The 19,207-nt window shown below is 41.9% G+C and overlaps 1 protein-coding gene across 3 annotated transcripts in view; it reads right to left on the minus strand.

The window, feature by feature from the left end:
- Positions 1-8,113: 8,113 nt before the first annotated feature.
- The window catches only part of PAK3 (p21 (RAC1) activated kinase 3), a 247,733-nt gene continuing 236,639 nt past the window's right edge, over positions 8,114-19,207 (minus strand). For all 3 annotated transcript variants that reach the window (XM_088482922.1, XM_088482920.1, XM_088482921.1), the window contains 2 exons: positions 18,458-18,595; positions 8,114-10,881 (listed from right to left, as the gene is read on the minus strand). In XM_088482922.1, coding sequence (XP_088339048.1) covers positions 10,792-10,881; positions 18,458-18,595 — 228 coding nt within the window. In that variant the 3' untranslated portion in view covers positions 8,114-10,791. The remainder of the gene's footprint in view (positions 10,882-18,457; positions 18,596-19,207) is intronic.

Here is a 19,207-nt window from a genome sequence, read left to right on the forward strand (position 1 = left end):
GCTCAAGATAGCCCTGGAAAGACATGTGGCTATTATTGTAGTGGTTCTCATCTCCAATCCTCAAGTACTCCCAACGAGTCATGTTTTCATGATCTCCGTAACCATACACACAATTTTAATATTTTTTTCTATCTTTTTTGGGGGGTACTTAAGTAATGCTGTTATGAATTACTGCATTATTGCTGCTGGCCTTCTGTCTGAGTGTTGAGAACCTCAGTTTGCAGTCTGTTCTCACCTCTTGCTGGTACTTGATTTGCCTTACATTTTAGTACCACACCTGCTATTAATAACCTGACCTGTGTCTGACATTTCTGCAGAAGCATAAACAATAGAAAAGCAGGAGTCAGATTCACACATAGACAGAGCATTGTTTTCCGTTGGCTAAAACAAGACATTACAGAACACTAGTGTGAACAATATGTGATTTTGTGTCAGTACACACTAGGGCAGAGGTTCCCAAACTCGGTCCTCATAGCACCCTAATGGTCCAGGTTTTAAGGATATCCATGGTTGAGCACAGTTGGTTAAGTCAAAAGACTGAGGTACTAATTAAGTCACCTGTGTCCAAGAATGTTTCACCTTAAAACCTGGACTGTTAGGGGGCCTTGAGGACAGAATTTGGGGACCTCTGCACTAGGGATTAATCTTCGCACAAAAGCCATTTTATCTCTCCATTTCATGGGTAATGACATGGACTAAGATATCAGGACAGAGGTGACTGCAGATAGAACCAGATAGAACAACATTTTTCTACTCCTAATGGCATCTGATCAAGCTGTTCCTGGCTGAATGCGGGATGACGACATTAATGCTCCTTATTTATTTGCCTAACTTCATAAACAATACAGTAATTAGTTTAAGAGGAGGATATACTGCAGGGGTTCCCAACCACGGTCCTCAAGGCACACTAACAGTCCAGGTTTTAAGGATAGCCATAGTTGAGCATGGGTGACTTAATTAGTACCTTAGTTATTTTGAGTTAACCATCTGTGCTTAAGCATGGATATCACTAAAACCAGGACTGTTGGCGTGCCTTGAGGACCGAGGTTGGGAATCACTGATATATTGTAATGGAAATACAAGGTGTGCAGCTACTGCATATTGGGGGCACTTCCTAGCTTTTTTATGGAAACCCTATTTATATAAGGGCAAAAAAATTATACGTGAAATATGGACAGCTCCATTACCTCCTTGCGCTCATATAATTTTTCAAGAAATAAGTGACATTTTATTAAACACAAAATCTGTAATTAAGGTTTTACTTTTGCACATATAGGGGCAGATTCAATTACAACCCTGCAGCTAATTCCTCGCACGGGAGTCCCCGAGACCCCGCGCGATTCCCCGCAGTCGGACTTTACCTCGCAGCACCTGGTGCGAGGTAAAATCCATGTTATTTGGCCTTGCGCGCGTTGAAAAAACACATTGATCCCACAGTTTACGCGGAATTAATTTGTTTATGCGCGTGAGTCCCAATTTTACAGCGCAGGGAAAAGGCTATTTAATTGAATAGCTTTTCGTCGCGCCACAGGGATTTTGGACGGTAATTAGTCGCGGGGACAACCCCGCAGCCAATTGAATCTGCCCCATAGAGTCCGCAGATGTGCAGTGTGAGAAGCGGAATTGGGGTTTATGTGTATGATGCCCCCTTACCCTAGAGACATTTGATATTCTGACTTCAAGCTTTCAAAAAGTTAGTGTGTACCACGGGCATGTCTCATATAGGGCAGAATGAACAGTACCTTACCAGCCATTATAGCTGCTGTGGCATGCAAGCACATCATGCAAACTGCAAGCAGCCACGCATGAAGTTACCCATATGGGTTTGGATGGAGTAAAAAGGTAATAGGATAATTTAATATAGGGGCATGGAATACATCTCACTACACATAAACAGCAACATAGTATTTGCTCTCTTTTATACAAGTTATATGATTAAACAGAATAACTAAGCTATTCAATTGTGTTTTACAAATCTTCCTGTTGGTATTATACATTTTTGTGTATTTTTGTTTTCAGAAATATTTTGGATATTTTCTTTATATTAAACTTTGTATATTTCACTAGTACAGGTTGAATCTCCCATATCCATATATTCCGAAATACGGAATCATTTTGGCATGACTGAAATAATGAAACCTTTGATTTTTGATGGTTCAATGTACACAAACTTTGTCTAAGGCACAAATTATTAAAAATATTGTATAAAATTACCTTCAGGCTGTGTGTATAAGGTGTATATGAAACATAAATGAATTTCATTTCTGTACACAAACTTTGTTTGAGCCACAAAATTATTGAATATATTGTATAAAATAACCTGCAGGCTGTGTGTATAAGGTGTATATAACACATAAATGCATTCTGTGTGTATATTTGGGTCCTATTCCCAAGATATCTCATTATGATATGCAATTATTCCAAAATACGGAATATTCCGTTGTCCAAAATACCCCTGGTCCCCAGCATTTTGGATATGGGAGACTCAACCTGTATATATGAAGGCACAACTTAGCATTTCTGATTGCCTATTTTAAAGGTTTACAGTCATTTTTTATGCAATGTTAAAAATATATTTGCAAGATTATTTTATAAATGTATTTTATACTGTAGCTTCAATTCTTTAATAAAGTTCTTTTATAACATATTTTTTTCCATTTTGTTTTATCTTTACGAGACGGGGGGACGGATTTATCAAATCTTCTAAAGAAGTCAAGTGGATGTGTTGCTCACAGAAACCAATAAGATCCTAGCTATCATTTTACAGAATGTACTAGAAAAATGATAGCTATAATCTGATTGGTTGCTATAGTCAACACATCCTCTTGTCCTTTTTAGGTTTGATAAATCTTCCTTTAAGTCATCTTTACTTTGTGACAGCAGCCAGAACTTCAGATTGGATTTCATTTCCAGAAATTAATACCCCGAACCATAGCATTTCTAACTTTTATTCACAATACTGCAGGTCCAGATTTCAAACTGCAATATTTTTTTTTACACTCAAGACACAGTCATGCACAATCCATATTTCAATTTTCTATTGCTTCAACCACAATTTAAATTAACTTAAATTTCTCAAAATAAAATGCAAATGATTTTGTTAAAAAAAAAATAAAAAGAGAGAAAAGAGAGATTACACACTGAGGTATTCAGGCCATTTTGTATTCTCAGCGCATACTCAACATAAATAACTTAATTTCAGTTTAAAAAAAATCTTTTCCTCAAAAAGTTACAGAATGATTTCACTACACATTTTTTGTATTTTACAGATAACACACCCTAAAAAAAGAGGAATGTACAGCAAATGTGTTACAGTTCAGAAAGACAATGGTAATATATCATATTTATAACACCAGATTTTTCTTAATTTCCTTAACCTGCTTTTTGCTTTCTATTGTTGGAAGTAAAAATTTGGAAAAAAATCACAGAGTTAAAAAAAAAAAAAAAGAGAGAGAGAGAGAGAGAGAGTACCCACTGATATATATTTTTCTTGATGTGTTCCCAGGTAAACTGTTCTGTGGCAATGTCTATTGTAGTACTAGAACTCCAGGTGTTACAGTCCTGTTCCCATCTGATATACAGAGAAGCTATATTCCTGCAGGATAATGCAAAACATCAGACATATTTGGAGGACATGAGATAGGATTTGACATTTTTATAAGAGTAAACATTTGTGAAAGGATAAACCATTGGGCAAACTGGTATCTACATTACTGGAATTCCAGAATAAGCAACTGTACTATTTGCCATTTATAGTGAATCAGATTTGGCTCAGTACGATGCCGCACGTTCACATAGTTCTTATTACACAATTATTTTTCCCATTCAAATCTGCTATATAAAATGTATCATCCACTTTTATAATGTGACATGGCTAAAATTTTAAAAACTAATGACGGATTATTGGCTCACCAATAGTTCTTCACAGTCACAGTTCTGCAAGATCAGTAGTGCAATTTAGTAACTGCACGTGTCCCTAATTCCTGGTTATGCAAGTGATGTTTCAGCTGTGTGTATTTTGCTCCCTGAATCCGCCTGTAACGCAGCACATTGCTGTAAAGGATTAATGCATATTGCTGTCCCTGGATTAGATTTAATATTTGCACTTGCCTAGAGACCCCTCCATAACAAGGTGGGATTACCCTCGGTAGCATCACCTGTTTCTAACATTTTCATTTTGCTTTAAACTTCACCAATTTTATTGATAGTCACATTAGTTTTGCCATTTGTCCTGCCGATGTAAGGTCTCATTTACACTTCCTGTTAAAGAGAGCAAATTGCTATTAATGCCAGTGTCTCTTTTTTGTTTTGTATGCAGAGAAAATGTTGCCAGTGTTTCCTTAACACTGTGATATAGATGTAAGTTAGGACACCCACCACCTCCCAACTATAAATATGTGCACACATTTTACATTTCCACTAGCCCTTGCCCGCAGTACAACATGGAATGGTTTTGCTAAGGTGTACCAAGTAGATGGATTTACTCCTAACTCTAAATGAGGACCATAATCTCTGACTATACAATTTTTCTAGTAGCTCCACAGCATCGTGCTGTGGGTCCTGTGTCATAATAAGAAGATACACCATGAATACATTGATCAAGACCTGTCCCCACTCCTTACTCAGGAAGGTGGACTGCCTCTAAGGAAATATGGTAATCGGGAGTCTCCTAAAAATGTTGGTAGACTAGTATGATACAAATCCAGCCCTGATAACAACGCTCAGCTCAGTGGCATATCTAGAATACATGCAGGGTGTGTGGTGCACACGAGCCCAAGAGTTAACTTGCTGCCAGCTGCGCCGTCTGTCTGACAATATCTTCGGCAAGTTGGCATCTGCACAGGAAATAGCAAATGCTCTGGCACTGAGCCAGTCTTTGCAAACTTCAGTGTATACACCATCTTTCCAAAGACATCACCAGAAAGATGTCACCTCCGACAACAGGGAAGGGGGGGAGATGCTTGGTAAAGCGGCAGATGCCCATGGCTCACTATATATAATATTGCTTTTGTGTCACCACTTCTGCATTTTCATCTAGAATGGAGATTGGTCTTTTCTTTTTTTTATTATTGGAATGGATATCAAATTTTACCTATCGAGGAAAACGATCGTAGTTTTTGTTACTCTTCACACAGAATAGCATCAAAAAGGCTAAAACCATTATATACTGCTGTAAGAGTTGTCTCAAAAGCATACATTGTCTTATCCTGCTGAAATAAAACATTATGGGACTCATTTAAAGTTAGGACTGAATACAGCTAGAAGGTGCTATTCTGCACCTTTATAAAACCATGTTGTACTGCAGACAGAGGCATTTTATCTAACGTGTTCAGTACCCAGTCTACTCTGCATGTGCATATTCCCAGTGATTTCTTCAGTTGTGGTCACAAGGCCTGTATATTCACTAGATGCAGTGGGTGTGGTGTGGGTATATTCACTGGATGCAGTGGGTGTGGTGTCGGTATATTCACTGGATGCAGTGGGTGTGGTGTGGGTATATTCACTGGATGCAGTGGGTGTGGTGTGGGCATATTCACTGGATGCAGTGGGTGTGGTGTGGATATATTCACTGGATGCAGTGGGTGTGGTGTGGGTATATTCACTGGATGCAGTGGGTGTGGTATGGGTATATTTCACTGGATGCAGTGGGAGTGGTATGGGTATATTCACTGGATGCAGTGGGTGTGGTATGGGTATATTTCACTGGATGCAGTGGGTGTGGTGTGGGTATATTCACAGGATGCAGTGGGTGTGGTATGGGTATATTTCACTGGATGCAGTGGGTGTGGTGTGGGTATATTCACAGGATGCAGTGGGTGTGGTATGGGTATATTTCACTGGATGCAGTGGGTGTGGTGTGGGTATATTCACAGGATGCAGTGGGTGTGGTATGGGTATATTTCACTGGATGCAGTGGGTGTGGTGTGGGTTCTCCATGACTCAGGGACTTGAGTGCACCACATACCCTGCAACCATTATTTGTACACCAATGACTGCAGGAAGTGGAAACTGGGATTTCTGAGGGGCACTTCCTAGCCTAGCTCAGCACTAGTCCTATATTTGTGTGCTACTGTACATGCAATAACAGGCAGTATTTCCCTGTATGCAAAAACAAAAAGCATTTGTGCCACATTTATAGGAAACCCTGTAATAAAAGTGCTTTTAAATGATATTTGCATGGTTTTAAACCAGTGGTCTCCAACCCGTAGCTTGTGAGCTACTGGTAGCTTGCAGTATTAATATTGGCAGCTCGCCTAGCTGCAGTACTGCCATGTCAACTAGGAGGGTAGCTTGCCTAGCTGCAGTACTGCCATGTCAACTAGGAGGGTAGCTTGTCTAGCTGCAGAACTGCCATGTCAACTAGGAGCCCAGGAGGTGGAAGTGACCTCTGATGCATGCTTCCCCGTGGCATCGACGCCGTGGGTGGAGCCACGGGGAAGCAAGTCTAGTGATTGCCATAGCCGATACGATCGCTTGACCTGCTTCCCTGTGGTTCCACCCATGGTGTCTACGCTACGGTGGACCGGCACAATACATGATAAACACCGCAAGTGACTCCTGCTCAGCCCTCCCGGAAAATCACACAGCAGCCCTGCCTATATCTTTTGCTCCCCTACTGCACTTTCCTCCTTGGAGCCGATAATGAACAGTAAAATGTGCCTGTGCTTAAACTTTATTTACAAATTGCAAATATATCACTTTATTAATTAAATGCATTGTTGTTTTCTATGAAACATTTTTTTCATTGTCATTAAATGACTTTCAATTGTTTGGTTATTAACCAGATTTTTTTTTCTATATTTTAGTAGCTCTTCAGGAGGTATAATTTGTCTCGAGTAGCTCACATCCCAATTAAGGTTGGCGACCACTGTGTTAAACTCTTATATACAAACAGTCGTATACAGCTGAAGTACACTATCATCTGTCACACAGGTACAGTACTGACAAAGAATTCATCTTAAGGGCCTGGACAAATGAGCACTATTGGCTTATAGCATTGAACACGTTTTTTGTTGTGGGTTTTTTTTGCTTGCGTTTTGTAAGCGGCAGTATTGTTTGCTTCTATTCCAATCTGAGAAAAAAGCACATCAGAAACACAGCAAGAAAAATTCAGAGGAGGATGAAACAGTAACAGAAAAGGAGAAGAGTAAATAGCTTAAAAAACAAAACAACAAAATGATCACATGTTCAGGCCCAAAGATTTGCAGACAAGTAACATATAACACAGGAAATCATTTTTTTAAATAAAATATAGAACATAATACCAGTGACATTGGAGGAGATTTATCAAAGCTCGGAAGAAATAAAGTACCAACCAAACAGCCCCTGAAATTTTTTAAATACAGTCTGTAAAGTGTTAGTTAGGAGCTGATTGGTTGGTACTTTATCTCTCTTCACTTTATATTTTTTCAAGCTTTGATAAAACTCCCCCATTGTATTATATCAGTCAGATATGGGTATAAGGATTACTGTACATACTGAAATTACCATCATTACAGGATTGTAAGTAGAAACTAGAAGCAGTGGCATCAGTAGTGGGGAGCGGGCTGCACCGGGTGACACCATACAAGCGGGTGACACCAAAATAGTAGAGCGGCTCTGCTATATTGGTGTTGCCCCTTCGGATGGTGTCACCGAGCAGAGCTGCAGAGATGATGAGCGCATACTGGGAGAGGCTGGGGGCTTCCCAGCAGCTCCCGGAACGATGGGCAAGGCCCCAGCGTGACAAAAACAGGAGCATGACGCAATCACGCTCCCAAAATGGCACATAGACGGAGGCATGGCCTCACTGGTACAAGGTCACGCCTCCTATCGTGCGTGCAAGGGGTTGGTAAGTGCCGCATTGGGTGTCACCACCAAGTGACGCTTCGGCTAGAAGTCAACTGATTCTGCTTTTCCTTTATACATTTTTCTGAAAAGCAGACTAGGGCCCCATTTACTAATGAGTTTTATCACCAAAGTGAGTGATAAATGTCACTGTGTATGATAAATGGTGATCCAGCCAATCAGCTCCTAACTGTAATTTTTCTAACAGTTGACAGTTGGGAGCTGATTGGCTGGACACTATTTATCATACACAGTGACATTTATCACTCAATTCATTAATAAAACTTGTTAGTAAATGTTAAGTTACCTCTCTCAAAGTACAAGCAATTAAATAACTGAATAACCAATTTCATTATTACCATAGACTTTGTATCATAGCCACCAAGGAGAGGGGCTGCGGGTTCTAAATCTGCTGTACAAATGTACACTTATATGTTGGAGCGGAAAGGATTGTGCTCCTGTTATTACAGAGTACCGGCAGGAAGGCATATTGTACACTGAACCAATGTTTATGAGGGTGCAGTCCACAAATTATTAGTGAAAGTCCTCCTCCGGTGTACGCCAACATAGATGCCTTCTAACGGACATATGCTGAGCTGTCTCTTGGAAAAAATGTTCGTAATATTTCTTTATATTAGGTGAAGAGATGGGGATTTTTATGCTTACTGAATATGAAATGTGTATATCTATGTGCTTTTAGTGATCATCTCAAAAGGGTCCATAACACCGTGTCAATGTCCTGTGGAGGGTATTCACAGTTGAAGCTAGACATATGGCCTCCTAAACCCTCCCCACCCCTTCACGACCTTTACATTCCAAATCCTCTTCTGGAGCCGTAAAACACAGCAGTGTCTCAGATCTGTCAGTAATACCATATCATACATACCACCAGAAAGATTTACCCCACACTGGTTTCACTGAGGAAGCCTGATGAGACTGGAGAAAACTACGCTTCACCATTGTAAAGGAACACGATACATAAATATATATATTTTTTGGCAAAGATGCAGCACTTGCATCACTTTCACAACCTGTGCTATAATAATAATAAATACGTCGGACGCAATGCAAGGATGTTCTAGTATGCACCAAGAGCACTTTACATGTTCCCACTATCATAATCCAGTCACGATTTAGGATTGTGGTAGTCACATACCACACATCTGAGGGCAACTTATTAAATGGCCAGGCTATTCATGATTGCCTAAATACTAATCATTTGTGCCTTAGATCTTCTCTTTACAGGTAACACACAGATTTTCACGCAACTTCTACACTGCCTCAGACAAATGTATGTTTCTCTTTAGGACCAAGCACATCCAATCACTTGCAGTAGTTTCTGAGATCATGTGTCTTCATTTAACATATTAACTATAGCCAATGTATTAAGGTTTTGTAGCCTCTACCTCAGCACTCCCTGTAGACCTAAAACAAGGATGTATTAGGTACAGCCACTAAGTGAACCTTAGGTGACAAGAGTAATGAATTGCACGCTTCTGTAAGACTTCTATTCCTTTAGCTTATCTAGTTAGTATTAGGCCCATATTATGTACATCTAGCGGCTTAACAGTCAACCTGATCCCCTTTTTCTTTGAGTACAGGTCCACCCATATACTTAAAATAACACCCCTTGCAGACAATGGCTCAATCATTTTATCTCCAACTGTTGTCATTATACAAAAGACCCCACCATCTGGCAAAACCACCATGGCACCAATGATTTCTTTACTAAGGGCACTTATAATGTAAATCCAGTACCACTACAATTACAGCCACTGAGCAAACACTATAAGCCTGACAACAGTACATCATTTCTATTGTTGGCCACCAGCATAGTGGTACCTAATTACACATCTCTATTTTGGAATTAGTTGTCCCTTCCAGAACACGTGTGGCCTTCACCCAATACAGGCAGACATTTTGTGGGCTGAAACCATGTACATGCCCCCTTCTTCCCTAGGAAGCAGTGACATCACTGAAGCCCTTCCTGACTGGTATTTCTGAGGTCAGCCCCAGGTATATGATCACTTGTTCCTAGAGAATGGACAAACAGCTTTTTCAGTTGCAGTACAGACTACACAATGGCTCCACTGTGTTTTACTAACAGGTTCAATATTTATGTCCTTTCATTAGCTAATAATATCCAAAACTTAATGGTTACTTAATCTTTTTTTGGCTGCAAACCACAGTGCTGTAGGGGTAACATTGCCAGTGTAATAAGCAGACATACAAATAAACATATCCTTTATCACAGACTGAGTATTTGTACCATGGATCCACTCAATAAATCTCTTCACTGCCAGGGGAGGGCGGCCGGGTGGCACAGAGTATGTTTCTGCTCTGACAGTGCTACGGTCTCTGCGTTCTGTGATCTACTATCTGTCCTTACAGCTATCTTCCATCAGACACACCTTATACCTTCCCATCAGAGAATGGATGCCCTCACATGCAATAGTGTACCCTAATTAAAGTAAACAGTCCCTGTACTGAAAACAGGAAGGTAAGACTAGTAAAGTAAGTGGGTTTTGAGGTCTACAAAGATCCTTGGACCTGTTACAGTTGCTGCATATTTGGAAATGCAGAAAGATTTTTTTTTCTGATTTTTTTTTTTTTTTTTTAATACAAAGCAAAGAAGAAACCAGACAGAAAATGATTTATCCGTTATGAAAGTACAACCCATCTATGGAGAGTCTCAGCAGCAGATCAACATGTGGATGTGCAGCACCATTTTCTAACGTACCAGGTTGAATTTTGCAGTCCCGTTCCTACTTGCAAAGAAAAAAAATTGAGTTTAAGGATTCCAAAAGGGCAGGTAGAAGAAGACACAAGTAGGTGCATCATGGTATGTCTCCTGATGACAGTGGCTGGTTAGCTCGTTAATCCTGCTGTGTGAGGGGATGAGGTTTTCAGATTCTGCTGAGTTTTGTGTTCTTACGTAGAGGCTACAGCTTATGCCCAAAGTAGCTAGCGGCTGCTGTTCTTAATGGCTTCCTTTGCTGCTATGATCAGTGGAGTCAGGCTGGAAAGAGGCTTGGCTAGTTTTAAAAATGGATGCTGCAAGGCAAACACACAAAACCATGAATGGATCAGATTCACTTCACGTTCTACAAGCGTCACTTGGTGAATACATTATTTATGGCCCCAATGCAAACTTAACTCTCAGGGCACCTGTAGTAAGATTTACAGTGTAGCATAGTATTTACTTATAATGAAAGTGGTAGTATATAACTATACATGGGTGGTCAGCAAGCTATTTTGGGTGCATTTCTACAATGTGATATCATAGAATATATTAAACATGTGTAAGACTGTATTATTGCCTACACACCTAGCGGAAGCCTATTTATGGGCTGGACGAATATCAGTCCTGAGATCACTTAGGTTTGTGGACTGTACGCTGACTCACATAAAGACAGGTTCTTCCCACAAAATGTCCGTCCCTTCTGTGAGTGGGTAAGGCGTACACTTAGGGGTTTATTTACTAAAGTGAGAGTGTTTAGAAGAGGAGATGTTGCCCACAGCAACCAATCAGATTCTACTTAACATTTAACTAGCACCTTCTAGAAGATAATAGCTGGAATCTGATTGATTGTTAAGGGCTAATCTCCGCTTCTAAAAACTTTCACTTTAGTAAATATACCCCTTAATATTAGTCTGTACCTTGTTTTCCTACTGATTATTCATTATGCATTAAAAACTAATATACTGTATATAATCGAGTATAAGCCGAGTTTTTCAGCAAATTTTTTGTGCTGAAAAAGCCCCCCCTCGGCTTATACTCGAATGATGCTCCAGGACCAGGGCTGGTTCTTCCGTTACGCAGCTGAGTAGGGCGCCACATATTGGAGGGCGCCTCACTCAGCTGCGTACCAAGCGGGCCGCGGTGCAGACTGTGTCTCTGTGACACAGCTGCACCGCGTGTGTAGCGCTGACCGGATGGAGTTCGGTCAGCACTACACAGTGCCAAACACACAGCCGCCGGCAACGGCAGCTGTGTGCTTGTTGTAATTAGCAGCTGATGAGAGTCTGTCAGACTCTCATCGGCTGCTGCTGCTCCCACTGCGGGAGCCATCTTCCGGCTCCCGCAGTAGGTAATGGGAGAGGCTACTACTGGGGGCAGTGCCAGGGGGGGGGGGGATTACTACTGGGGGCACTACCTGGGGGGATATTACTACTGGGGGCACTAACAGGGGGGGTTACTACTGGGGGCACTACCAGGGGGGGATTACTACTGGGGTCACTACCAGGGGGGGATATTACTACTGGGGGCACTACCATGGGGGGATATTACTACTGGGGGCATATTACTACTGGGGGCACTACCAGGGGGGGATATTACTACTGGGGGCACTACCAGGGGGATTACTACTGGGGGCAGTACCAGGGGGGGGGGATAACTACCAGTAGCTACTGCATTTCCCACCCTAGGCTTATACTCAAGTCAATAAGTTTTCCCAGTTTTTTGTGGTAAAAGTAGGTACCTCGGCTAATATTCGGGTTGACTTATACTCGAGTATATACGGTACTGTACTTCATTTCTAGATAATTACAGAATGAAAATACAAAACGCCATAAAAGGTTTTATAGAGCTGCAAATAAAATACAAGCATCGAAAAATGAAACATTGTCCAAGATACAGACAAAAGCAAATAAATACAAAATAATATATCAGAAGATAAGACTGCAGCACCCTATGGTCATTTAGGTCCAAGTTTAATAATGTGCAAATTTCAGTACATATTTACTACTGGCGTTAAAAAGATATTAAAGCATGCATCCACATCTGTGGCTGCACAGAGACAATATTCCCGGAATTACAGTACTTTAATCTAATTGGTCAATTATAAAACTTTGCTCAGTGTTAACAATGGAAATATTAATTATGCAGGAAACAATAGACAATACCTTGCCTGGGATTGGACTGAAGAACAGATTCTCTTGTTTGTTAATCAGTGTTATGGTTGTTCCTGATCATTCCCATGCAGATGTAATCAGGTACAGACGTGTCCTCATACACCTATCCTTTGTGCACCACATGGCACGAGACGCCTGGCGTGACTTAGAGGGTCCGCCATGGGTAGCGATGGTGTTTAAGAACTTTTTTCCAAATTTTATTTCTTAATTCTAAGTGTAGTAAGAGTCTGCTTCAGAGATATACGCTAAGGTCACCGAAGCTGCAAATGTGTACACAGCTGCGATGCGATAATATGCAAATTTCACAGCTGCTGGTAGATGTTTTGAGGCGCACACAGGAGTCTTCATAAATCCAAGCACCTGCGTACAAAGACGCAGCATCGGTCGCAGATGCTTCAATGTTAGCAGTTCTGAAAAACTCTATGAGGAACGGAGACGCTGAAGCCATATTTCTTGCATAAGGGTTCGCCGACCAAGGATGCGTCACACCTGCGTGTTTAGCCGATATTCCCCGTTACCTTCTCCCAAACACTCCCTGATTGTCAATCAAACTGGGTATAAATACTTTCTGTGAGTGACTACGGTAATGTACCTTGACGCACGCACGGTGTGACATATGAGCCGACGGAGATAATCGCTCACCTACGAAAACATCGGCATAGCGTACAACTCTGATTCAGGCCCTAAATACTGTACTTAGGATTAGCATTTTTGCCACAAAGGAGTTGGTATAAAATAGCAGATTAAGGACCGTATTCAATTAGCTGCTGTAATATCGCACCCGTGATAATTTATTGCACTTTTTTAGTGAGAAACAGTAGAAAAGTTTTCTCCATCTCAGACCTGGAGAAAAAAAAAGCAAAGTGCCTATTTTTTGCCTAAAAATGTGGGGATTTCTTTCAGAACCTGTATGGAGGCGCCAAGTGTTTTAAACATCGCACATGGCCACAGCAGGCATTTTTTTAAACAAATTTAAAAACACGCCTGCTGTGGCCACGTGCGATGTTTAAACCACTTGTCGCCTCCATATGGCCCCCTGAAAAACCAGACCCAATACTCTAAACCCAATATCAATGGGTTTTTATTACGCCAAAAATGTCCGCGGTCATTCCTCGCCAAAGTACGCAACTTACGAAAAAATGTAGTGGTAATTTATCATTAGGGGGGTCCAAAGGGTTCTGAAAGAAATCCCCACAATTTTAGGCAAAAATAGGAATTTTGCTTTTTTTTTCTCCAGGTCTGAGATGGAGAAAACTTTTATCCTGTTTCTCAATATAAAAATTTAATAAATTATCGCAGGTGCGATAATGACGCTGAAAAATCAGCTGATAATTGGCTGATACTATCGCCGCTAATTGAATACGGCCCTTAGGTACATTTTTTTTTTTAAATGTCACATGCGCGGCTAAGTGGCATAGTCTGTGGTGCACCGAATATGGAGATTTGGCGCCATTTAAGGAGAGGTGAGCATTAGTGTATGTATAGTCTGTGGTGCACCAAATGGGGAGATTTGGCGCCATTTGAGGACAGATGAGGATAGGCGTATGCAGACACATCTGTAGTGTCATTTGTTTTAAATAAAAAATTCCAACCATTGTACTGTAAATGGCTGCAGAGATATACATTTCCCCAGCGGCACACAGCCAGGAATCACACTGGGGACTTCATAAGTTGGCATTAGGCACATACTGTAACACTGGGGCAGCATACAACCCCTCTCTCACATTCATGTTTTATCAACTCACGTGATGTTAAATCATATTAACGTTTTGGTCTCCATATTGGAAATTTATCAAGCTCATCAGACAGGTATACAATACAGATCTATAGACATGTTGCACCTGCATTGTACACATCTGCTAATCTTCATAAAGGTCCAATATGGAGACCGATATATTCATATAATATGGACTACTGCTATAGTACCATTCTGGTACACCTTTCTGGACTACCGCTATAGTAACATTCTGGTGCACCCTTCTGGACTACTCCTATAGTACTATTCTGAGCACCTTTCTGGACTACTGCTATAGTACCATTCTGGTGCGCCCCCTTCTGGACTACTGCTATAGTACCATTCTGGTACCCCCTTATGGACTACTGCTATAGTACCATTCTGGTGCACCCCTATGGACTACTGCAATAGTGCCGTTTTGTGCCCCCTTCTGGACTACTGCTATAGTAATATTATGGTGCACCCTTCTGGACCGTGCCATTCTGGTGCCCCCTTCTGGACTACTGCTATAGTACCATTCTGGTGCCCCCTTATGGACTACTGCTATAGTACCATTCTGGTGCACCCCTATGGACTACTACAATAGTGCCATTTTGTGCCCCCTTCTGGACTACTGCTATAGTAATATTATGGTGCATCCTTCTGGACCGTGCCATTCTGGTTCCCCCTTCTGGACTACTGCTATAGTACCATTCTGGTGCACCCTTATGGACTACTGCTATAGTACCATTCTGGTGCACACTTATGGACTACTGCTACAGCACCATTCTGATGAACCCTTATGGACTACTGCTATAGTACCATTCTGGTGCACCCTTGTGGACTACTCCTATAGTACCATTTTGGTGCACCCTTCTGGACTACCGCTATAGTACCATTCTGGTGCACCATTCTGGACTACTCCTATAGTACCATTCTGGTGCACCCTTCTGGACTACTGCTATAATACCATTCTGGTGCACCCTTATGGACTACTGCTATAGTACCATTCTGGTGCCCCCTTCTGGACTACTGCTATAGTACCATTCTGGTGCCCCCTTATGGACTACTGCTATAGTACCATTCTGGTGCACCCCTATGGACTACTACAATAGTGCCATTTTGTGCCCCCTTCTGGACTACTGCTATAGTAATATTATGGTGCATCCTTCTGGACCGTGCCATTCTGGTTCCCCCTTCTGGACTACTGCTATAGTACCATTCTGGTGCACCCTTATGGACTACTGCTATAGTACCATTCTGGTGCACACTTATGGACTACTGCTACAGCACCATTCTGATGAACCCTTATGGACTACTGCTATAGTACCATTCTGGTGCACCCTTCTGGACTACTCCTATAGTACCATTTTGGTGCACCCTTCTGGACTACCGCTATAGTACCATTCTGGTGCACCATTCTGGACTACTCCTATAGTACCATTCTGGTGCACCCTTCTGGACTACTGCTATAATACCATTCTGGTGCCCCTTTCTGGACTACTGCTATAGTACCATTCTGGTGCCCCCTTCTGGACTACTGCTATAGTACCATTCTGGTGCACCCTTATGGACTACTGCTATAGTACTATTCTGGTGCCCCCTTCTGGACTGCTCCTATAGTACCATTCTGGTGAACCCTTCTGGACTACTGCTATAGTGCCATTCTGGTGCACCCTTATGGACTACCACTATAGTACCATTCTGGTGCACCCTTCTGGACTACCGCTATAGTACCATTCTGATGCACCCTTATGGACTACTCCAATAGTACCATTCTGGTGCACCCTTCAGGACTACCACTATAGTACCATTCTGGTGCACCCTTCTGGACTACTGCTATAATACCATTCTGGTGCCCCCTTCTGGACTACTGCTATAGTACCATTCTGGTGCCCCCTTCTGAACTACTGCTATAGTACCATTCTGATGCACCCTTATGGACTACTGCTATAGTACCATTCTGGTGCACCTTTCTGAACTACCGCTATAGTACTATTTTGGTGCACCTGCTATAGTACCCTTCTGATGTACCCTTATGGACTACTGCTACAGTACCATTCTGGTGCACCTTTCTGGACTACCACTATAGTACTATTCTGGTGCACCCTTCTGGACTACCGCTATAGTACCATTCTGATGCACCCTTATGGACTACTGCTATAGTACCAATCTGGTGCACCCTTATGGACTACTGCTATAGTACCATTCTGGTGCACCCTTCTGGACTACCGCTATAGTACCATTCTGATGCACCCTTATGGACTACTGCTATAGCACCATTCTGGTGCACCCTTATGGACTACTGCTATAGTACCATTCTGGTGCACCCTTCTGGACTACCGCTATAGTACCATTTCTGATGCACCCTTCTGGACTACTGCTATAGTACTATTCTGGTGCACCCTTATGGACTACTGCTATAGTACTATTCTAGTGCCCCCTTCTGGACTGCTCCTATAGTACCATTCTGGTGCACCCCTATGGACTACTACAATAGTGCCATTTTGTGCCCCCTTCTGGACTACTGCTATAGTAATATTATGGTGCATCCTTCTGGACCGTGCCATTCTGGTTCCCCCTTCTGGACTACTGCTATAGTACCATTCTGGTGCACCCTTATTGACTACTGCTATAGTGGCATTCTGGTGCACCCTTATGGACTACTGCTATAGTAACATTCTGGTGCACCCTTATTGACTACTGCTATAGTGGCATTCTGGTGCACCCTTATGGACTACTGCTATAGTAACATTCTGGTGCACCCTTATGGACTACTGCTATAGTACTATTCTAGTGCCCCCTTCTAGACTGCTCCTATAGTACCATTCTGGTGCACCCTTCTGGACTACCGCTATAGTACCATTCTGGTGCCCCCTTCTGGACTACTGCTATAATACCATTCTGGTGCCCCCTTCTGGACTACTGCGATAGTACCATTCTGGTGCCCCCTTCTGGACTACTGCTATAGTACCATTCTGGTGCCCTCTTCTGGACTACTGCTATAGTACCAAATCTGGTGTACCCTTATGGACTACTGCTATAGTACCATTCTGGTGCACCCTTATGGACTACTGCTATAGTACTATTCTAGTGCCCCCTTCTGGACTGCTCCTATAGTACCATTCTGGTGCACCCTTCTGTAGTACCATTCTGGTGCACCTATAGTACCATTCTGGTGCCCTCTTCTGGACTACTGCTATAGTACCAAATCTGGTGTACCCTTATGGACTACTGCTATAGTACCATTCTGGTGCCCCCTTCTGGACTACTGCTATAGCACCATTCTGATGCACCCATATGGACTACTGCTACAGTACCATTCTGGTTGCACCTTTCTGGACTACCGCTATAGTACTATTTTGGTGCACCTGCTATAGTACCATTCTGGTGCACCCTTATGGACTACCGCTATTGTACCATTCTGGTGCACCCTTATGGACTACTGCTATAGTACCATTCTGGTGCATCCTTCTGGACTACCGCTATAGTACCATTCTGGTGCCCCCTTCTGGACTACTGCTATAGCACCATTCTGGTGCACTCTTATGGACTACTGCTATAGTACCATTCTGGTGCACCCTTCTGAACTACCGCTATAGTACCATTGTGGCGCTCCCCAATTGTGGACGGTAGTCCAAATATCTGCACTTTTTTCCTTACAATGCTATGTCATGGCCCAGTAAATGATACATATTTCCTCTCACTGAGGCTACAGAAAAAAAACCTTTTGTGTAGACATAGGAATAATAAACATAATATTAAGATACACTAAACATTTTCAGACTGCTGTATGGACCAATAACCCTGCTTGTTTTATTATCTTTAGCAGTCACCCAGTACAGTATGTAGTTACTTTTAAAAATAAAGGAGTGTAATTGATGATTGTGACCGTCTGCTGCAAGTCTCCTTATAAATCTCCGGTTAAGGTTTTACTAAGGAGGATTTGGTTTATACTGTAGAACACTGGCAAAACCCTGTAAAAATAAGCCAGATACTAACCTGTAGGAGCTCCTTAGCAGAGCCTCTCCTGTCCACGTCCATCTCTAGGCATCGGTTGAGGAAATCTCGAAACACAGCTGACAGTCTCTCTGGATTCTGAAGTTCTGGGGTTCCATTGGTGGCTATCAGGTATAGTGCCTGAACAGCAAACAAAGAGAACAACTATTACAATATACCTGTACAGTGGCCAGCTCAATTTTCAACTATTATCTACAATTTCCCACACATATCAAAGCCATTCAGCTCTCACCTTAACCCAATGCTCCATGCTCACTGTCTCCCCCATCTGTGTCACCCCTGTCTGTCTGCCCCTCCCTTTAGAATGTAAGCTCTCACGAGCAGGGTCCTCTTCTCACATGTGCTTTTACTTCCCCTACTTATACCATCATCTACTCCCTATTGCCTACATTGGCACCTATATCCCTTGGGTTCTGTCGCCCTGTTACTTATTTGAGTATTATGACTGCTAATGTAGCAGTGTTTATACCAAGTCCATGTCCTGCAATGTTCTGTACTGTAAGTCACTGTTTTCTTGTTTTAGTCATTCTGCGTCTGTCTATGTAGTCTGTAATGTACTGCGGACCTCTTGTGGCACCATATAAATAAAGGATAATAATAATAATAGTATGAAGTAAATCATTCTTGAAAGACAATTTTGAAAGACTCAATCAGTTTACAATCAAATAAAAACAGAATATCTCTAAACAAAAATCACTTGTGAATATATCTTGCACATGTACCTTATAATAG

This window comes from Taudactylus pleione, unplaced genomic scaffold (assembly GCF_031769625.1).
Source record: "Taudactylus pleione unplaced genomic scaffold, aTauple2 ptg000296l, whole genome shotgun sequence".
Lineage (NCBI taxonomy): Eukaryota > Metazoa > Chordata > Amphibia > Anura > Myobatrachidae > Taudactylus > Taudactylus pleione.